Source organism: Amborella trichopoda, chromosome 9 (genome assembly GCF_054954075.1).
Source record: "Amborella trichopoda isolate Santa Cruz 75 chromosome 9, AtrichopodaSantaCruz75HAP2 v2.0, whole genome shotgun sequence".
Lineage (NCBI taxonomy): Eukaryota > Viridiplantae > Streptophyta > Magnoliopsida > Amborellales > Amborellaceae > Amborella > Amborella trichopoda.
The window spans coordinates 54287511-54310611 of NC_142344.1; the positions used below are offsets into that span (position 1 = coordinate 54287511).

Below are 23101 nucleotides of genomic sequence, written 5' to 3' on the forward strand. Positions count from 1 at the left end.
ATGTTCGACAAAAACATGATTTACATATTTAAATTTTTTAAAAATTGAATAAAGTCACTCCCTTGCATTTTATATATTTAGATTTTACAATATCTTGATATGTTTTTTTTTTTTTTAAAGTACCGTCGTATCTCTTATTTTCGGGTTTCATATCTTAATAGACCCAAAGATTCAAAATATATCTCTTGGGTAAGCTTTCTTTGCTTCCCCTACAACATAGAAGTTCTATCCTCCCTCTCATCCAACCGTCCATTCTGAATGGAGGCCAAGATTGCCCCAATCACAATGTCACGTCTCTACACTATTTTATTTTTAATTATTCTATAGACTATTTTGACGCCAAATTTTGGACGTCCATTCCTCTATTAAACTCGCACAAGCAAAAAAGATATATAAAAAAATATTTTTAATAAAATAAAATGATCAAAATACCCCTAAAAATTTTAAAGGGTATTTTGGTCATTATATTTTATTGAAAAATTATTTTTAATTTTTTTTTATAGGTGCGCCCTAATAAAAAGATGGCACATATCAAATTTTATTCTCATACAATTTGTATAAAAAAAACTAAAAATAAAATAGTTTGAGACATCGGATCTAAGATCAAACTATGAGTGACACTCTTGATCAAACTTGGACGGCTGGATGGTAAGGGGAGGATATAACTTCGATGCTGTAGGGGAAGGATAGAAACCTTTCTCATATCTCTAACCCCTTGACTAACTTTACTCGTTTTTTAACTATTTTTTTAGCCCTAACAAATATAAAAAAAACATGTTCATTCTAAACCCTTCATCTCTATAGATGATATATTCTCTCCTATTTTTTCTCTCTATCATTCACCCTCTTTGTTTCTCTAACGGGGGAGAGAGTGAGTGAGATATACAAGGGATAAAGAGTGAGAAACTAGGTAGAGAGAGATTTAGGAAAAAATCGCATGAAGAGAGAAAAGATGGTGTTTAGAAAGGATATATCTTTCTTCTATTTATTTGGAGCAAAAAAAATAGGTTTAAAGGTGATAAAGTTAGCTTATGGGGTTAAAAGATATAAAACTTAAAATTTTTATGGCATTTTGAAACTTTGGGTCTATTGAGATATTAAACTTAAAAACTGAATATAGAGATTTTTTTTTTTTACATGTTTGAAATAATTATTTATTACAAGATTAAGAACCGGACCCTTCTCAATAACTGCATCTAGCAACTTTTGGTCTTCTACCATTTTATCCACTTTTGGTCTTCTACCATTTTACCCACCATTTGAAAATCCTAAACACCTATTCTTCATCTACTTTCCATTGAAACAAAATCTCGAGCAGTTTGTGATGATCCAATTCTCCAATTTCCCTGGAAGCGTTTTCATCTGCCAAAACAAGAGAACAAACAAAAATCAGCATCTAAACAAGTAGAACATCGCATGGTAAATAAAAAGCCAGAGCTCTTCCCAATCGACTACCCTTTGGTAGCCATCGCATGGTAAATAAAACAAAAATCAGCATCTTAACAAGTAGTATAGCAAACAAAACAGCATAAACATCTAAAGCTCAAGCTTCGTTACCTGTGTTCTTCGTTGAGACGTCGAGGATATATATGCGGATGGAGATGAGCAGCGCCGTCTACAAATCTCGTCGAGAGATAGAGATGCACAAACAGAAGGGGAAACAGAACTGACGCATGGCACCATGCGCGACGTGTGAAACCACATGAAAGAGAAAAAAAAAAGAAAGAAAAAAAACATGCACGACACTGCCACTCGAAAGGCAACAAGTTCCATTGATTGATGGTTGCCCATTCTTTGTTTCAAGAACCATTATATTTCCCGTCCTGATAACCTTACACGCCCCCTATTCCCAAAATCTAGAGAGAGAAAGGAGTGGAGGCGTTCTACATGGCTAGAGAAAGGTGTGTCCTCGATTTTTAGAGTTCCTCAAACCTAGAGAAAGAAAGCACAGAGAGGAAGAGACCTTATTCGAAGCCATTCAAGCTCTAAGTAGTTTCTTCAATGGTGGATTCTTTTGCTCACCGGACCCTGCTCTCAATTAATTTGTCTTCTAAGGCTCATGAGAAACAGAGCTAGGCTTTTTTCCATCTAGGCTCACATGTCTCCAAGAGAGAGAGAGAGAGGGGGAGATAGGCTCTTTGTTGTGACAGAGACGAGTGGACGAGAGATGTAAATATTTTAGAGGGAGAAATTGAATCCCCAAAAATTTAAATCAAAGTTGATAGGGTTAAATCTTGATTGGCGATCTAAATAGACTTATAGGGTGAGAGATTTGAGACATGCATTCGTTAAATCCACCGTCAAGATTCAAATAAAGTGCTAAAACCTTATCTCTAGATAACATTTTCCATAAATTTTTAATTTAATTGATTGCCTTGATTCACAAGATTAGAAAATAAAAAAGTATTCGCACTAAGTGGGGTGTGCCACATATAAGGCCTTATGTTGGCCCCACACACATCACAATAGTGGACTTAGTGGTCCCATGGACCCTCTCCAAATTTTATGAATTAAAATGATTTTTAGAAATGGGAAAGCTTTCTATGTTCCCCCTACCATCCAGTCGTCCATTTTTTATCAAGAGAGCCACTCACCGTTTGATCTTAGATCCGACGTCTCAAAGTATTTTATTTTTAGTTTTTTTAATACAATTTTTTGACCATAAAATTTGGTATGTGCCATCTTCTCATTGGGGTTCACCTATAAAAACTATTAACAATAATTTTTTGATAAAAAATAATGACCAAAATACCCCTTAAAACTTTCAAGGGTATTTTGGTCATTTTATTTTATTGAAAATATTTGTTTTATACTTTTCGTTTGTGTAAGTTTAATATAGGAATGGACGTCCAAAATTTGGTATTAAAATAATTTATAGAAAAAAATTAAAAATAAAACAGTGTAGAGATGTGACATTGTGATTGGGGCAAGCTTAGCCCTCCATTAAAAAATGGATGGTTGGATAAGGGGGAACATAAAACTTCTATGTTGTAGAGGGAACATAGAAAACTTTCCTTTTAGAAATAAGCTTTTATTTATCTTTGATTATTTAAAACATTAAAAATTGATTTACTCTTATTTTATAAATTCAAATTTCAAAAATAAAAAAATTGAAGATTCACAAAAATTTAAATAAATATTTTAAAAATTATATGATATAAAATTAATTAATTTTGATGAGAATCGGATCCGTCTAGGTCTAAAAATTTATCAATGTATTGGAGCACTCCACCTTCAACTGCGGATCACGATCCTCCTAGTTTTCTTAAATTGACCTAATAGTTTTCATGACCCATAATCCACTGGCAGGGCTCATGATTGGACCACCAAAGTCAGTCAATAGGCTAAGGGACGCAATCCTAGTATGTAAATTTTAGGTTCTCTCCTAGAGACAAAACCATGGTCCCCCAAATCATGATGCAACTACGACTCAATAGTACATGGGGGTAATCTCTCACAAATGTAAACACTTCACCCTCAAATAATGGATCGCTATTTAGATGCGACTATCTATGCACATGCAATGTGATGATACAATGAGGTTTTAACCATGTCTCTACGGGTGTGTTTGACACATTGAGTTTTTAGGAGTGGAAGGGACTCTCCCACAAATTCTAAAAGACTTCTCCCCCACAAATTATGGAAGACTGCTCTTTCATCCTTTTTGATGGAAAAACGGTCTTCCAAACACTAAAAAAAAGTTGCATTGAAGGTCACCATTCCAGTTTACAGCTTCTACATAGTAATATCAAACATGGAAGTGGGGCATTTAACTCCCACTTTCAGAAACTTCAACTTATCATACACGCTCTAAAGGTTATTTATCACACTCAAGGATCACACAGTCCTTTGGCTCTTATTAAAGCATACATTGACATCATAAAGGGCTAACCCACTAAACTTTTTTCGGTTTTATCTTTATGCCCAGGTACTTTGGTTTTCCCAACTTGGCTGGCCTAACATGTCGAGCCTAGCCCGAGTATCGACAAATCGCATTCGTTGAGTATGGTCCACACGAGGAGCACACTTCCACTGAGTATATGTTTCACTGTATACAATGCTTATACAAGCTCTCCCAAGACCTTTAAAGGCCACATAAACCTAACACACATGTAATATTAGATAAGTATATTAAAATTGTATTAATAATTTATTTTATTTTTCATTTATCTCTCCTTACATTTATTTTAATAATATAATTGCTAATTTATTTTTCCTTGAATATTTAATGTTATTCTTGAGGTAAGGCTTGATGATTATTCTATCTCTTAATACATTTATATGCATTTAAATCAACCAGCCATTTACATTTTCAGGAGTCCAGGATATATTTTCTTGGACTTTGTACAAAGAAAAGAAACTCCATGTACATGAGTGCTTTGGGTGTTTGTGATCTTTGGGTGTATAGCCTTTGTATGTTGGCTTAACGAGAGCTCTCTCTCTCTCTCTTCGATCTTTCAAAAGGAAATATTGCATTTTCATTTAAATATCACTGGATGGTATTTTAAGATGATGAAATGACAAAATCTTTGGAAAATCTTAAATAGAAAATTTCACTACTCCTAGCTGTTAGAGCAAGGTCAGGTTGTTAGATGCATACTATTGATTTTGTTTGCTGATGTATAATATTGATTTTGTTTGCAGTCCAGCCAGGGCCGAGCCACCACGCCTGAGGGGAAGGCCGGGCTGTGCATGGGTGAGATGCATAATTTTGTTTTAGGTTACATTTTGTAGCCCAGGCCATAGTTTTTCAGGGCAGAACCGATCAGGCCAAATTGGGTCTGCACGGCATACTGCTAGCCTTAAGGATAATGTCATCACCTTCATAAAAATTAATAAAACTAAACCATGCTTAAATGGTTTGATCATTGCTAGAGGTTCAGGAAATGATGGGATTGGGTGCTAAATTAACAATGTCCATCGCCATCCTGAGCAATTTATGTTGCCATTGATTCAAAAGGGGTGCAATTGTAGGCTAGTCCATCAGAAAATAATTACAATGTCTTATAAATTCATGCCTTTAATATGAAAAGTATAAAATAAGACTATTTATTATTTGTATAAAAATGTCATAATCACTTTAACTGTTTGACATAAAACCATGCCGTATAGGTTTTGCCGCTTATAAGGCTTAATGTCCAAAATTGACTTTAACTTTGTGATCCCTAATTAATAGACATTTGATAGCCAAAAGTGATTGTAACTTCTCCTATCAAACTACACAATCCCATCTTACGAGCACTGATACGATTGTGCACTTCGTACAACTGGCTTTATATTTTTTTCTTTTTTTTTCAAACAGATGAATGCCTCTAAAAAATTGGTACAAAGAGAGAGCTGTAAAATAAAATGAGTAATAATCCTATAGGACCCTCTCCCATCCATCTGTGTAGGACCTCAAAGGATCACCATTAAAGTTGGTACCCATCTCTAGAAAACATATGAGAGTGGGACTTGACTTTTCTATAGATCCGTGCTAAATTTAATGGTGATCCTTTGAGGTCTTACACACATGGGTGGATGAAGGTCTTATAGGATCATTTCTCAAATAAAATATACAAAAAAAAAAGAAGTACTGATATTATACACTCAAAAGATATGTACAGTTGTCCTGACGCACCCTCTTCCTTTACACCAATTGTTCCAATAATAAGGTGGTCTATTGTTGTAGGATATAAGCAAATGGGGACCACATTGCTGCGGTGCTTGCGGAAGAGCCAAAGCCAGTTCCTTTCGATGTTCATGTAGGACAACATGCCTCTAAAATAATTGAAGCATCCTTCTCCCCTCTGCGAATGAGGCTAAGTCTCAAGAGTTTTTCTCTTTTCTAATAATTTCGATCCCATATTAACGGGCCAGCGGGACTCTTGGCATTCGAGCCAAGCCCAAGCCCAAGCCCAGGCCCAGATCAGGTGAGTTTAGGCCAGGCTTTGGTGGACCTGTAGCATTTTCGGGCCTGCCCCAACTTGGCTTGGGGCCTATCAGAACTTTTTTATAAGCTTTTAAATCAAGATTTTCATGCATTTATAAAAGGCCTAACCCTACCTTGGTCCCCCGGATTTCTTAGGGTTGGGCCTCATAGGCCAGATTTCAAGCAGAACCCATGCAAAGCCTGAAATTTAATTTTTGGGGCGGTCCTAACTGGGCCTACCATACATATCTTTGAGCAGGATTCGGTCCCGATCCTGATCCCTTAAGAGGTCTATCAAAACATGACAGTCTCCTTTCATTCTTAAATCCAGTGCCAAAATATTCCTCAGCTAGGTACTTGAAGGGGGATGCAGGGTTCTCTTAGTCGTTGTTAGTTACCATGTATCATTTACTAAACGCAAAGTTCAAATTTTTTTTTTTGAACTTCGTGACATATCATAACCATCAAATTTAATATCTAATGGTTAAGAATAATTGTGACTTTCTTGTAATAATGATAAACAATCTCATAATAATGATAAACTGTCTCATAATATGCAATACTTTTAGAAAATATAAGGCCATACTCCTGTAGGCCAAGGTTGGCCCCAGGCCAAGCCTAACCTAAGAATTGATTGAGCCGAGCATGTATGCCTAAACCCTGGCGGGCAACACTGTTCTAAAACCCAAACCTGGCCCAATGACCCAGCCCCCTACTGCCAATCTGTCGTTCCCTTGACATTCCTTGAGCAGGTTTGTAAAGCGGTTTACTTGAATTGGATGGCAAGTAGCCCTTCAATAAAACCTCATAGTTGGGCACCTAATTCTGGGGAAGTAATATTTCATATATTTAATTACTAAATTTTTTTTGGGCTTTTCTTTAGAAAGGATCATTTTAGAATGCCATGCCTAACAAATGTTTCATGGTTTTGTATGGATTCCATTTTCACTTTGTATCTCTAATTAGGGGTGGCAATGGACCATTACCCGACCCAAGGGGTAGACTGGATCCAGGTCCAAAAATCGAACCCGACAGGTCGGATCGAACCCCGGACTTGACCCGGCCTGACTTTACATGTTTCCACCCCTATGTCTCCTTTATGTTCGAACCTACTTTCGTTGAATGTTACAAAGACTTCACCATTGTCAACTCTTCTCAAACTTCCTTTTTGTGTTTCTTGGGTAGGGAAGCAATGCTGATTCATTTCCATAACCGACCCTTTGAAAGCTGTCCAAGCCTTGCTGTAAAACGTCATTCCACTTGGAATTAACGAAAATTTTCTCTTAAACAATTCTTAATAATCCTTGTGTCTCCATTCAACAGTTTGAGGATGGCCAAGCCTTGTTTGACTAAAGAGTTTTGTTAGTGTGAGGATCAGGCTTTATGATTAAAAGCAAACCTACATCTCAAAACCTTGTGGAAAATGCAATTTCAGTATTAGAAACTTCTATGACAGTCAATCTATTTTTTCTTCTGATTATGAAATTTCAAGTTCTAAAAAATATGCAATTCTGATAGGTTTGCGAAGCTTGAACTTTTTAGATAGTGTGTTAAGAAGACATTGTATGAAGAGCTTGTTTAGATCCACATTGTCGAGATTGAGATGATCAGTTAACTTTTCAATACAAAAATTGCACTTTCTAAGGGGGTTTTATCAAGGATAATCTTAAACTCGCATATTTGCTTTTTATCGTAAAGCCTTTCCGTTCTTGTTTTAGAATCTATTCATAATTTGGGCTTAAGATTCAAACGTAGGTGTGGTGTGCATAAGGTTGCTACCTTAAACAACCAAATTTAAGAACAACCCAAACTTTGACATGATATGTAATTTTGATTTCGAAAATTCTTAGGATGGTGTGGTAGTCTATTTTTATCTTTAATTATAAAATTTTAAATTTTAAAAATAATTAAAAAGCAGATCTATAAACACATGAAAATCTTGAAAGTAGACAGTCCAGATAATTTGTTGCAAGATGTACCATTTTAAAACTTGAAATCTTTTTTTTTTTCTCCATATCTAAATGTCTAGTTATCCAAATAAGCAATTGGATATTTTTCAACATCAAAACAACATTTTTCGAAGGATTTTAATGGTGCACCTCGGTTATAAAGCCGAGGCTCCAAACAATCAAATTTGAGCTCACCTTCAAATAATGTTGAGAAATATGCTTTCAGTACTGGAAAGTTTTATGTTAGTATTAAATTATATTTTTATCTTTAGTTATAAAATTAAAAGCTTAAAAAATAGTGTAAATCGGGCAAATTTATGAAAATCTTGAAAATTGACAGTCTAATAATGTTTTACAAGATGCACTATTTTCAAAATTTGAAATCCATTTTTTTCTCATATCCATGCATCTTGATGTCGAGATGATAAATTTGATGATATTTCGGCATGAAAACAATCTCTTGGCTCTAATTAGATTTTTCAAAGCCTAACCCTTCTTTCAAACATCGATCAATATTCAAAAGAAACTAAAAACTAATCAAATATGAAGTACAAATGAGAAAGCCACTCATCGTCCGGACCCTATTTAAAACTCATGCACAGTTGTAATTGGTTGTCAAAACTCCATCTGAATTTCGTATTCCGCACCGAAATTTAGGGAACTATTTGCATTTTGTTTCGAGCTTTTCGTTGAAATTTCGGATCAAAACAGGACAAGGAAAACGCACATGATCTGTGACCTAAAACTTAGGAAAAAACCAAAAATAACGAATAAGGTTCATTGATGGCAAACACGTTGGTTGTTTGTATCATACGCGCCCTCGAAAAAAGACAATTAATAGTGAAATGGATAACCGTCAAAGAAAGAAAAAAGAAAAAAAAGCCAGCAAATAATTATTTGTGAAAAACAAAAATAGACAACAATAATTAATGGGAAATTATAAAGGTAAGGCTATACATGTATCCTCCCTCCATCATTCATGTTAGTGAGGGCTATAATATCAACCTTGGTGATCATTAATGAAAATAATAAAATTTTTAAATTTTAAAAATTAAATTATTTTTGCACTTCTTCATAGATCATCAGATCTAAATCTTTTTTCATCATCATCATCCCAACTAATTGAGGTAGGCTACACGAATCCTAGTGCATCATTCTGCTCTATGAAGAGTCATACCTTCAGTGAGGCCATAAGTTTTTATATCTTTTCTTACTACTTCCAATCATGTCATTTTAAATATATATCTTGATTGTTTCAAGCCTAAAAACTATATTTTTAATCATTTAGGGTGTAATTTACACCCTAAATCAAATGAAAATGTAAGTGGACTTATGAATCCGAGACTCCCCGTAAACTTTTCTAAAGATAAACAGCACTTACCCATTTTTTTGGTTTAGCTGGCATATGCCCTAGGCTTTAAGGCAAAAAGGCAAAATTGCACCAAAAAATCCCATTGGAAAATGAAAATGCACTTTTGGCACGGGTAACTCTTAGTGCTTGAGAACCTATTTTGGCCTTTGATTATGAAGTTTGATGCTCCTTAAAAAATGATATGGTGGATTGTGGATTCTTGGAATAGCTAGTTTGGAAAAAGTACTGTAAATACGTTATTTTTAGTGTTTGAAATATATTTTCTCTTTATATCTATGATTCAAGGTTGAAATGATCTTTTTACAAATTTTTCTAATTAAAAATTTTTATTGTCTACTGAAATTTGATGAACGGCTTTACAAAGCTAAGATCCTACAAAAGGACTTCACCTTAACCAACGAAAGAGGTCAGAGTAAAACGCCACTCCTTATGTTAGGTTTGATGATAGCCAAATCACTACACCCATATTTTTTTCTAAAGATTAGGGTATTATGAGAAATATAAAATTAACTTTTTTGAGAAGCAAGAAAGTGATATTTTTATTAGAGAAAAAAAGATGGCATAATACCCGTCCTTTGAGGGTCACCCATTTAGGGATTATGGGAATGGATTTCCAATATGGAGATGGTCTCCAAGAGAGATACATGACTTCTGAAAAAGGGGTGGTATTCCCATGAGTTTTTGGTTGGTTAACTTCTACTTTTAAAGAGAGAAAATCTCAATATTGCTCTCAAGGTTATATTTCCAGTAGCGGTATTGCGGTGGAAAAGAGGACGTTGATCGGCGGTGTTACTTGGTTTGGAGAGTGGGTTTGAAGGGAAGATCGGTGATGGTTTTTTACCGATGTTTAGATATAGGTATTATCTCTTGTAACTCAAAACTGTAATATTCATTGTGATAGTGGATTTTTAGTTGCTGAGTTGTGGATGTAGCCTTATGAGGTGAACCACGTAAATCGTGTGTTGCTGTGGTGTGTTTTTTATGTTTGCTTTATTTTTTGCACTCGTGCTGTGGTGTGCTTTTTATGTTTGCTTTATTTATCGCATTCGATTTATAATTGTATTCATCTACTTTTCATTTGACCGATTGAATACACGATCTTAGATGGAACTCCGGTATTTAAGATTCCTGTTTCTACAAGTAAGGGGTTCACGAGATCCCTACACTTTAAAGCCATAACTCAGATCTTACCAAAAGTTGCTCTTTAGGAACAAGAAAATCATCAAAACGATAATATCAACCCCAACAATTATGAATATGGAATACTTCAAAAAAAAAAAAGTACTTTAAACGAAAAAATAGATATTGATCCCAACTAATCACGTATATTATCAGCACTATTCACACAGAAAACATATATTATTTGCATTTTCGGGTGGCTTTTAATGTCGTATGCATCGAGCTAATAACACACCTCCTTGGGCAAACAAATTCAAAGGGTCATTATCCACATTTACGAGGAAAAAAGAAAAAGCAAAGGGCAAAAACAAGGGTGAGGTTTTTATAAGGTGCCTTCTTCATATTACAAAAGTAAGGTGCATCTCGAAATTCATTTGGAGATATAGTTTGGGTGTCGAAACTTTTTGATGATTTGAAAATCTATTTGTATTCTTAGTTATAAAATTTTAAAAATAATACTTAATGAGGTCTATAAAAACTTTAAAATCATACAAATAGACAGATAAGTTGTGTACTAAAATACTTCAAATTCTTTCTTTTTTTTTCTATTTGTACATCCCATGGTCAAGATGATTGATACAATGGTTCTCCAATTTGGAGAAGTTTTGAGGTGCCGCTACTTCACTTTTGATCAATAAACACCAGTCAAAAGGCGAGGGCCTCTGACCTAGAGGTGCCTGTACTTCGCTAGTTTAAGGTCGAGGCCTTGTATAGACATGAGTACTCTCATACATAATGGTTTTTATGAGTCCATGTAGAAATGAATCGTCTAGTAAAATTATATTTTTAAGATGGAATTTTGGACAGGATTTTTAAGAACACATAAATCTTTAACATGGAGAACATGAATATGTAAAAGTAAATAAAATTTAAAAATTAAAAATAATAAATTTATGAAGAAAACATTTGAGCCATTAGTTTCAATGTTTTTAAATAAACCACCCATTTACATCATCATTAAGATCGATGCTTTATACCTGCAGGGACGCAAACGTAGAAATGCGGCCCCCAATGCATGGAACAGTTTTCCTCCTTCGGGTTGCCTTTTCGCCGGCCGCGCTGCCGATTGACGTGAACATGCACTAGAGAGAGGGGAACGTATTGACCGGAGAAATCTGAACCGCAAATTTTGCTATAATCAACGGTATACAGTACAAACACGTGTGCAGGAATCTCAACGAGTCCTAACGGTACATAGACGATACAGGAAACCGTTTCCCCTGACCGACACGTGTCTTTCTTAGGCACCACCGAGTGTCGGTTGCTAGTGATAAGCCATGCGATTCGTCACACGTGTTGTAATCTAGTGGTATTAGGGTTTAAATGTTGAATTCAATGAGGGCGCACGCATCGGAGGGCGTGGGCTAAGAGCGCCGGTAAATTTCGCGGAGAAATTTTCCGGCTATTCTCATCCCCTTTAAGAACCAGAAATCCTAGCTCCATTGTTTCTCACTCCTGAAAAACCGGCTCTGGAACCGGTATTTTGCCGGAACTATTGCCGGAAATGACCTGAGAACTGATTATGGCCGGAAATTTGAGTGATACCGAATTTCCGGCGATTTCGTATGCCAGAGCCGCCATGGACGGGGAACATCAGTTCCTCAAGAGACCAAAGTACCCAGACCAAGTAAAAAGCGCTGTCTTCTCTCTCTATCTCTACATGTCCAGTCACCCTGGTCGGTGGCTTATTTTCGCCATTTTTTCTCTGCAACTTGTGTTCCTCCTCTTGATTCGAAGCTCACATTTGATTAAATTCCCATCTCACCCTTCTCCGGCAGCCGGAATCGTTGCCGGAAAAACTCAATTATCTGCCCGCGGGACTCTGAATGAAGAAAACCCAACTCCAGTCACCGGAATTATTGCCGGAACATCAGAAAATCAGGAGCCCCCAATACCTCAAATCCCACCTTTTCCCGTCCGTGAAAGACCGTCTATTCTCTCGCTTGAAAGCTCTTATCTTCCCTCCTTTGGAAAAAATCCTTCTCTTCTCTCGCCTGAGAAAAACCCATCTGTTCTGTCTCATGAAAAAGCATCTTTATCGGCTCCTGAACTTCAAAACCCATCCTTTCTATCCCCTGAAAATCCATCTCTGCAAATCCATGAATACCCAACCATTCCATCACCGGGAAACCCAGCTTTTCCAATCAAATTTCCAGCCAAAGTCTGCGATTCCAGTACCGTATATGTGTACGATTTGCCCCCAATATTTAACCATGATCTTGTCAAGAATTGTGAGACTCTGAGCCCTTGGGGCTCTCGATGTAAGATGTTAGAGAATGGTGGGTTCGGCCGCCATGCCAGTGGGTTAGCCCACTTGGTCCCATTTGAGCTCGAGGGTTCATGGTTTGAAACCGACCAATTCGCATCAGAGCTCATATTCCATGCTCGAATGCTCGGCCATCCGTGTCGAACCCTTGAACCAGAGTCAGCCTCTGCTTTCTTCGTCCCCTTCTATGGAGGTTTAGCAGTTGGAAAATACCTATGGTCCAATTACTCAGCCGATGAGAGAGACCACCATAGCAATTTGCTTTTAAACTGGTTAGAAAACCAGATATTTTGGAAAAGGAAATTGGGTTCTGATCATTTCATGATGCTTGGTCGAATTACTTGGGATTTCAGGCGATCCAAGGATGAAGACTGGGGTGGAAGCTTCCTTCATATGCCTGCCATGAAAAATGTTACTCGTTTATTAATTGAGAGAAACCCTTGGGACCAAAAAGACGTTGGAGTTCCTTATCCCACTGGTTTTCACCCCAAAAACTCCTTTGAGATCCGGCTATGGCAGTCACATGTGAGAAAAGCTAAGAGGTCCGATCTCTTCTCTTTCGCCGGAGCTAAGAGATCAGCCATTCGTGGTGATTTTCGAGGGGTTTTGCTCGACCAGTGCGCCGAATCAAAGAGTTGCAGCGCCATTGATTGCTCGGGTGGGCGGTGCTCTAATGTCTCCTCTCCCGCCCTTGGGCTTTTCCTTGGCTCCCAATTTTGCCTTCAACCAAGAGGAGATAGTTTTACTCGGAGATCCATTTTCGATTGCATGATTGCAGGTTTGTTTCTCTTTCTTTTTTTTCTTTTTTTTTGTTTTGAGAAGAATAATATCACTGTCATTATACTTGTTGCTTTGATTCCAATTTTTATTAGTCATTAAAATTTTACTCAATTTTATACATTTATTTTTTGGAGAAGAATGGTGTGTTGGACGTATCATTACCATTGTTTTTGTGTTTCTACTTTCTAGAGAAGAACTATGTTATCAGTATTGTCAGTGTCAATGATCTTATCTTTGATTCCATGATTGAATCAGTACCATTGCTTTTGTGTCTCTAGAGATGTATCAGCATTATCAGTGTCAATGATCTTAGCTTTAATTCCATGATTGAATCAGTACCATTGCTTTTGTGTTTCCAGAGATGAAACTATGTATCAGCATTATCGGTGTCTATCTGATCTTAGCTTTGATTCCATGATTGATTTTTAAAGAATCTGGCGAATTGGGAGTGTCAGTGTCCTTATTTTAGCTTTCTTTTCTTTTTTTGATTATTTTTAAGATGAAAAAAGTTCATATAGGATGTCGACCTTTTAAGAAAGGAATGAGGTATTTTGTGGATAAGTGTTTCCAAATGCCAATTTTGAAATTGAGTTTAGGATGCTACAAAGGGGATGGGGAGTAGATTTGAAAAAGATCATTCACCCAAACAAAAGATTTGAGAAAGATGATGAAGAAGTGTCTAGGTTTCCGATGATGGAAGTGTACCGTTGTGAATGTTTTGAAACTCAGCTCGGTCCTCAAACTCTTACCTGGCAGAGCTTGGTTAGTCGGCCGAGTTAGAGTAGACTCGGTCCTTGCACACCCCAAAATAGACCCAAAAATTCAAAAAAAAAAAAAACAAAAACAAAAAAAAGAATGTAAAAAGTTATTAGAAATAATCAAAATCAGCAAAAGCTAAAATAAGTGGTAGAAACCATTAAAACCCTATAAAAGATGGAAAAATTATATAAAATTTGGATTATTAAAAAATTGATTTACACTTTGAAATATCGTCGAAGCCTTATCCCAAGTCAAGTATTATTCCCAGCCCAACTATTTGGGATAATAAAAGAAAAAAATGAAAGTATATAAAAAGAAATTGTAGAGAAGTTAAAAAAGTTAAAAAGTGTATAATAAGAATAGTTCACATATCATCATAGAAAACCTGGAAATCGTGTAAAAATATATTTGTAAAAACATATATTGGTGTTTCTTTAACAAAATTTATGATCTTTTAATGTATTTTATGAAATGCAAGTTAGCACATATACCCCTTGACAGGTACCGAGGCCGAGCTATTCATTATTCAGCCGAGTCCGAATCGACTCGCTGAGCCCCAAACCACTGTTTCTTTGTGTGTCACGGCCTGAAAATTCATGTAGCCGATGGTTATAGGGATTTGTATAGCCGATCCCAATTAGTTAAAAAAATGTTTCAACTATGATGATGATGTGTACATGAAACATTCATAGAAAAATCGAATACATCTTTTCAATTTGTAGTTTGCCAAAACGAGAATGGACTAGCAATTTTGTGAAGGAGAATGGGATTTCAGGAGTGTCAGTATCACTAATTGGGGAAAGCGTCATGGAGTCTTATTTTATTTGGAAAACAGGGGGGTATAGGGTTAAGGAGTTACTTTATTCTTCTTTTTCTCTGGAAGAATAACATATTGGGAGTGTCAGTTTCAATAGATTTTTATATTGTTGTTGAAGAATTGCATATTGTGACTACCACTCTGATTATTATTATTTATTTTATTGTTGCAGGTTCAATTCCTGTGTTTTTTTGGAGGAGAACAGCTTATTGGCAGTATGAATGGCACTTACCTGAGGAGCCAACAAGTTATTCAGTGTTTATAAGTAGAGATGCTGTGAAGAATGGGACCAAGATAGCGAAAGTGCTGAGGGATTTGCCTAGAGAGAGAGTGGAGGCCATGAGAGAGACTGTGATTCAAACTATTCCTAAGCTTCTCTATGTGTACCCTGAGAAGGGGATTGGAGATCTGGATGATGCCTTTGATGTGGCTCTGAATGGGGTTTTTCAAAGGTTCAGAAGTTTGTAGAGAGAGAGAGAGAGAGAGAGAGAGAGAGAGATTAGGGTTTGTAGAGAGAGAAAGGGGTTTGGAGACATTGTAGAGGGGGAAGGAGGGGCTGGGTTCTTTTTGTTTTTATGGGGTTTTACAGAGGAATTACAGGGATGGGTCCTTTTTCAGAAAGTTGAGGCAGTGTTTTCTCTCATCATCTTGGGGCACTATTTTCTCTCTCATCTCCTTGAATGGAGAGAGAGAGAGAGAAAAAGAGAGAGAGAGAGAGAGAGAAAGAGAGAGAGGTACTTTTTCTTTTGTTTATTCTTGGGTCTATTTAGGGGGCTGATTCTTTGTTATATATTGGTTAATGTGCATAATAGGTTTTACGATCATAGAGAGATTGTTTTCTTGTTTTATTTTTGAGGGTTTTATTGTATCTTAATAAGGAGAAAATATTATTGGTTCTCTCTCTGTGTATTTTTAATTCGTTGGGGTTTCTGGGGTAATTTATTTGAGAATCCTAGATTTTCTAGGAGTTCATGTTTCCTATTTATTGTTTTTTTCATGAGCAAGATAATCTTACCATTTTATGGTACAGTACTCTATGGTTTTGAGGGAGATGCGCATGGATCAAGGGATATGGGCATGGATCATTACTTATTACCATTTTGGGGTTTCGGTTTCTTCTCTTTCTGTTTATACTTTTTCACTGTACTGTTTCTATTTCTGTATGTTTAAGTGAAGGATATTTTCCTTTCTTTATTGTTTTTCAACGGGCATTCATAAATACTGAAAAAATGGATAAATTTTTTGTAATAGTATTAGTAGCTGACTCTTGATATACAAGAGTGTTGACTGTTCGAGCTTTTTGGTGAAAAATGACTGACCTCAAACAAGAACGTTGACTTGTTCGAGCATTTTGGTGAAAAATGGCTTACCTCAAATTTTGTGTACATGCATTATTTAAAAAAGTATACTGGTGGGTTGGGTTACATTAATTACCCATCGGTTTTTTAAAAAGTATATTGGTGGGTTGGGTAGTATAAGTCACCTATCAGTTTTTGTTTTTTAAAAAGTATAGTGGTGGGTTGGGTTCACCCATCAGTTTTGAATAAGGCTGGCAATGAGGTGGTTCTAGGCCACGCTTTCCTTGGTCTTAGCTCGGGCCTTATCCCCATAGGGTGCTAGGCCCTAGCTCGGCTCTCATGCTATATTTTCGGCTTAGGCTCTAACTTTTAGGGCTAGGCCAAATGGGCTTCGCTACGTCGAGCTGGCCCATTGTCAGCCCTAGGTTTGAGCTAGATCGACACTCCACTTTTTGGGATTCTTTTGTATGGAAAAATTAAAAAACTAAGAAGAATTCTAAGAACCAAAGGAATTGGGGCAAGTCGGAGATCTTAGATCTGGATCTATTCAGAGTTCGTCCAAGCGGTTTCCAATTATCTTGATGATTTTTAAAACAATATTCACACGTATGTCTCATCCTGGCGCTCCAAATAAAAAACAACTATATATAAAAAAATATGAAGCAAAATGTATACCATTTTTGCTATTTAGATAACTTCATCTCTTTTAATCCATATTGTCCTACAAAATATATCCTGTAGCTAACATAAGCTTTTGGACAGTTGGATATGAAATTAGGTGATGGGATGTGTTAGTCGGATAATTTAATTTATTTTTTGAACTTTATAAGACTCCCAGCTTTTGAATTTCACGTTAAATAGCTATAGCAACTTCCTCGTATTAAAAGTAAATGAATCTATCCTTCGGAATGTGCATCGTGCCAACTAGGGCAGGAGACCATCACACTCTCAACATGCAGAGGTTACAACACTTATTTTCTCTCAAATAAAAAACAATAGGATAAAGTAGTCTTAGTGCTACATTACTTTTCATTAATTATTCCTTTCAAAATGGGGATCAATGATTGCTTTTGATCTTTTTCAGGCATTTTCTAATCTGTAAACTCAATAAACAATTCTTATGTTTTTTATACTTTTACCGGAGTATTTAAATGCCCTTGAAACAAAGATCCGACCACTGTCCTCAAGAGTATTTATATAATAAATGAATTCCTTGTTGAATCCAATTCGTTCAAATCATAGCCCAATCCAATTAAATAAATGAAAGAGTTTATATAAGGTGTCCACCTTATATTATAGAAGTAAGGCGCGCCTTAAAAACCGGTTGGAAGAGGTTGAACAACGCCAGGAAATGCTCCAACTGATCATCTCAGACTCGATAATATTAATATTAAAAAAGTGTTCAAGTCATGAAAATAATATATTTTTTAATATATTATTCGGGATATCGATTTTTAAGATTTTTATGTGTTTATAGATCTGCTTTGTCTGTACTATTTTTTAAAAGAAAAGTTTTTATACTTCCTCTAGTGTTTGTAAAATATATATTTTCTCTCCCCATCTAGCCGATCAATCTTGATCAAGTGAGAGCCACTGACTGTTTGATCTAGATCTGACGCTTAAGAGGATTTTATGCTTTAATGTTTTTTCTACAAATTATATGAATATGAAATTTTGTATCGGCATCATCGCAATGGGGCGCACCTAAAACAACTATTAAAAACTATTTTTGGTAAAATAAAATGACTAAAATACCTTTGAATATTTTAGAGGCATTTTTGTTATTTTATTTTAATGAAAATATTTGTTTTATATTTTTTGCTAATGTGACTTTAAGTGAGGAGTGGATGCTCTGTAAAAATATTTTGTATAAAAAAAATTAAAAATAAAATAATATAGAGGCATGACATTGTGATTGAAAGCATCTCAGCTTTCCATTCAAAATGGAAAGTTGGGCAGGAGGAAGTATGGTTTGAAGGTGCGGCTTACTTCTGTTTATTTTAGGCTAGCACCTTATGCATACCTCATCCTTAAATAATGTAGCCTTGCACTTTGTTGGCACGAGTGCTGGACATTGGGAAAACACAATTGATTAAAGGTTTTGCAAGGAGAGTTGAACTTAAATAAGGTAGCCTTTCACTTTGTTGGTGGCACGACACAATTGAACGAGTGCTGGACATTGGGAAAACACAATTGATTAAAGGTTTTGCAAGGAGAGTTGAACTTAAATAAGGTAGCCTTTCACTTTGTTGGTGGCACGACACAATTGATTGAAGGTTTTGCAAGGGAAGTTGAACATAAATTTATTTAGTAAAGGTAAGCATATTTTTTTTTTTTTGTAATGAGTAAGCTTTGATTAACCTTAAAAAAAAGGTGTACGGTTTTATTTTATTGAGGGAAAATTGGAATAAGAAAAAGTAAAAGAGTGTAAAGCAAATGAATAATTTCACTTGTTAGGTAGAGTAGACATTTGTCTCTTTTCCAAATTCTTAAATAAAGTTGAAAAAGTGCTTACTCCTTGGGGCAATAACCTAATCAAGTACTACATAGTCCGGAGAAAATCCTCTCTCAAACAACTACGGAGGGTCCGCGCGCGCTGGATGTTTGTGAGTGTGCGCACGCGTGCTGTCCTATGCACGGATAGGAACCAACAAAGAGATAGATTTTACGACGGGGGTGTGTTTAGGATTTTACGACGGGGGTGTGTCCCGAACACATTGGGCAATTCGCCCTCTTAGAACAATTACGAAGCCCTCCGGTTATCTGCCAATGCGGTTTGGACACTAACTCTCCACAGGCTTTAACACGTCGCTCCGTTCTTTTTCGCTGGAAACTGCAATGTGGATTCGTCAGTAGTCCTCTATAAAGGTTCACTTAAACAAGGGACTGGCTTGCAAGAAATAGAACAAGGGGAGAAAAGGTGACAAGTATCCCCCTATGCGCTTAAACGCTATGCACTCAGGCGATCAGAGCAGCTAAAGAGTTAGAGCTTTCTTTACCGTCGACTCATGAAGACTCCACTCGAGTGACTGAGGGAGAGAACGTATGTGTTCCTCGCAGCTCAACTCAACTCAACTGTACGGAGAGGAAGTTAGAGGGATGGTCCAATGATTGGAACTCTTGAGCTAGCTTTGAAGGGTATTGAGTCGAGTGTATATCGGATAGCGGGATGCTGAGCAAAGTAGCAGGTTTACTGTGTTTACGCTCCAATTGCACCGGGGAAGGACACAAAGGGAGACGGGACCACGGGTTACGTGACTACGAGTCCTACAACGTGACGAGAATGAGAGAAATAAGTGAGAAGAAAATGGGACCGCGTATTTGTCGTGAGCCTAAATTGCTGTGTGGGGCAAGCAATGGGTAGCGAAAGAGAGGAAGAAGAGGAGAGAGAGTGGGCTTGAGGTATGGCCTAGCCTAAGAGAAGAAAAGAGAGAATGGGACCTCGTGCTCAGGATGGCTCAGGGGTATTTTCTCTTTTTGAAAGTTTTCTCTCTCCTCGTCACTGGATCCAAGGATTAGAAGCACAAGGACAAGTGGACACAAGCTTAACGTCTCGATTTTGTTAATGAATTATCCAACCTTTTTACAATTTACCTAAGCTTGTTTATATATAAGATCCACCGAATAAGGGTGGATGCTCAAAACTAAGCCAAATCAAAATTAAAACAAAATTATAATAAAATCCCGAATTTAGAAATAATGACCAAAATACCCCTTAAAACTTTTGTGCTAATGATAAGGCCTTTCGCTATAAACCATCCATCTCTGAGGGTCCTTTCACCATTGCCAGGTCTCTCAAACTTTTTCGGATGCTTGTGGTGGTGATTCAGATGATCCATCATCGTAGTTTTGATGCTTGCTTGATTCTGAAGAGTTTGATGTCTTTTGATTGTCTTGAGATGGACTTTTCCCGAGTGGTAGAAATCCTACTAGATCATGAATTTTAGCCGTCAATGCAATGCAATCCATGTTGTTCTGAGTCTTTATTTTTATTGCAAATTAAAGAGGAGACTACCACCGTTGTTTTGCACCAAATTTTGTTCGTTTTGGTTTTTGCTTGAAGTTCTTTCTGAATTCGGGAGATCGTCTAAAAAAGGGATTTCGGCGACCGGAAGATCTTGCTTTCTTCAACATTGAAATTTATAATTTATCCGGCCTTAGATTGAGTGTAACAGTTATACCAACTCGTAGCCCTTCGTGATACGATCTCATCGGACCTGATTGTATGATGATCCGATGCACGGATCTCGAGTTATTGCTTCACGAAGTTCGATATGTCTTTTCTTCAAAAATTCTGATTTTCATGGTTTCAGGCTCATCTTCTTTCTAGAAAATCTTTGGTTTTAGATCATGTCACGATGTGTGCCATATGTCAAAATGACCGGATTGTCGAGACCTAGCTTGTGTCCGAATTTAAGCTTGTTCCTACCGCAAACGAGCGATGTGTGGGCGTTTGCAGATCATCACGAGATGTGACGAATGCAGCCTCCATGATTGGGGACTGGTTCGGTGAGGCCACACCGCAGTAGTGTACAACCTACCCGTTTTGTGATAATTTGGGCCCAAAATGCTCTGATTGAGTCCAAATTTGGTCCTTAGGGTTTGTCGACGTTCTGGTTATAATGGTAGTGGTTTGGTACTGTTTTGAAGCCCTTAGCATGATGCTGTAGTTATAAGGTCTTTTTTTGGCATGATAGTACTCTTTTCAGGGTTGCTTAGTTTTAGGCTTATTTTGCAGTGTTCCTTTGATCTGCCAGTGTCTTGGATATCGACAGAACCAGGTTGTCACTGGCTCTCTCTTTATTTGCATCAAGGATATAAGTACATCAAAAATGGCGTATAACACTCAATTCTTACCCACTTGAAAAATGACTAATTTTACCTCAAATATTGAAACTAAATCCAACATTTTGATCAAAGTTAAGGGATTGTCTACGAAGAGACGATGTGATAAATGTTTATAGTAAATCGTAAATATGAAGGTTAAGAATACATGGCAAATATGAACATTCAAAAACAAAGAAAATGAAGGTCGAGCGATGTGATAAATGTTACGAGTACATGATACATATGCTCCAAAACTTAATGACCAAATGCAATGATTTAAAACCCTCGGGTTGGGGTTCGGGTTAGGGTGGGTGCGGGGTGGTACGGGAGGGGGTTTAGCCGGGAAAGGGGTTGCGGGCAAGCCGCGAGAGGAGTTGGGGGTAGGCGCTACAAGGAAGGGTTGGGGTTGGGCAGCGGTAGCGGTAGTGGGTAGTAGGGGAATGATGTGTGTTTTGGAAAGTTAAAAATGTGTAACACATGGTTAGTGGTGTATATCCTTAAACTATTTTGGACACTTAGATACATAATTTTTTGTTTAGAGGTATTTTAAGTAATTTGTCAAAGGTAAAGCAGAAATTCCTAATAGAAACTAAAACATTTATTAACAATAGTGGACAATCACATCATCGACATGGTGCGTGACATACCTACATGATGCATTAATTGTTTTTTAATTATTAATAGAATGTCACTATTATCTTATAGAAATATCCATTTTAGCCTTCCAACGGACAAAAATGCCCCTATTGTATTTAAATGTCCAAAAATATTGAAAACTTTAAGGGTATACACCATTTAGACAAAACCATATATATATATAAAGTCTTCCCAACGGCTATAGACGAAAAGTGATTTCGCCTACCCTAATTACCGTCCAAAGTTCATCGCACGGTCACGATTGTCCGGTAGTATTTTATTTTTCATTTTTTTTTTATAAATCAGAATGTTCTGAAATTTGGAGAGTGTGTACATCTTAGTGAGGCGCACCTAATAAAATTATAAAAATAATAATTTGCAAAAAAAATTGATCAAAATACCCCCAAAACGTTTTGGAGGTATTTTGGTTAATTTTTTTCATATATAATATTTTTTTTGATATTTTTCGTAGATTCTCCTATAAACACACGCTTTACATTTAATGTCTTTTCGATTTGGAGAAAAAAAATGAAAAATCAAACACTATCGGACAATCAGGACCGCGCGATGAATTTTGGACGGTGATGAGGGTAGGCGAAATCACTGTTCATTTTCGCCAATAGGCGTTTTGTAGTATCTTCATATATATCTTCATATATATATATATACTATTAATAATTAAGTTATTTATATAAAAACTTACAATTTGTTTTTATTTAATGAATAAATTATGCATTAAAATAAAAATTTAAACATAAAATAATGACTTTTTGTTAAATACATTAATCGCAACTCATTCTAACATTAACTTTTATATTTTAAGGAGTTGTTAACTCTAGACAAAATAGTGTCATAATAATTTTTCCAAAATTGAGGGCCCAGTCCTAATTGTTTTTTTTCCAACTCCTTCCATTTTATACAAGCTTGTCTTAATTGGCTACATAGGGTCATTGGGAGAATGCATTAACTTTATTTTCATTCACTCTCCTCAAAAAGACATCTCACATTTATTCTTTTATATATTTGCAACCATTTCAACTCATAATCATGTTTTTATGAGTTTTATGAAATTCATCAAAATATATGGGTAAAATGGTAAATAGTCAATCTCTCATGTGTATTTTGATGAATTTTTGTAGAATTCGTTGCCTTCAGTCAATAAGGAATCCATAATCACTCCTTGCCATTGGATGGCAATCACATGGCTCGAGTTGTGATGTTACGGGATTCAAAATCCAAAAGAAAATCTAGAACTTGTAACAAATTGTTGTTTGTTAGATTTTCAATCTGATATAGTGATAGTGTAA

The 23101-nt window shown here is 36.3% G+C and overlaps 1 protein-coding gene and 2 long non-coding RNA genes across 3 annotated transcripts; 2 read left to right on the forward strand and 1 right to left on the reverse strand.

Moving 5' to 3' along the window:
* Nucleotides 1–1123: 1123 nt before the first annotated feature.
* LOC148780662 (uncharacterized) lies at nt 1124–2113 on the reverse strand. Its single transcript, XR_016040402.1, has 2 exons — nt 1558–2113; nt 1124–1362 (listed from the first exon to the last, which is right to left on the reverse strand). It is a non-coding gene; the product is annotated as an uncharacterized LOC148780662 (long non-coding RNA).
* A 2531-nt stretch (nt 2114–4644) lies between these two features.
* Nucleotides 4645–8605, forward strand: LOC148780663 (uncharacterized). Its single transcript, XR_016040403.1, has 2 exons — nt 4645–4696; nt 5672–8605. It is a non-coding gene; the product is annotated as an uncharacterized LOC148780663 (long non-coding RNA).
* Nucleotides 8606–11744: 3139 nt separating this feature from the next.
* Nucleotides 11745–15930, forward strand: GT18 (glycosyltransferase 18). The gene is made up of 2 exons (XM_006857951.4): nt 11745–13455; nt 15206–15930. Exons 1-2 carry the CDS (start codon nt 11934–11936, stop codon nt 15499–15501), a joined length of 1818 nt encoding a protein of 605 aa, XP_006858013.1. The 5' UTR covers nt 11745–11933; the 3' UTR covers nt 15502–15930.
* The last annotated feature ends 7171 nt before the right edge of the window (nt 15931–23101 follow it).

Excerpts from the sequence above, each read along its gene's own strand:
- GT18 (XM_006857951.4), top strand. The coding sequence starts at position 11,934 with ATGGCCGGAAATTTGAGTGATACCGAATTTCCGGCGATTTCGTATGCC. Across the intron at positions 13,456-15,205 it reads TTTCGATTGCATGATTGCAG|GTTCAATTCCTGTGTTTTTT; the intron begins GTTTGTTTCTCT and ends TTATTGTTGCAG.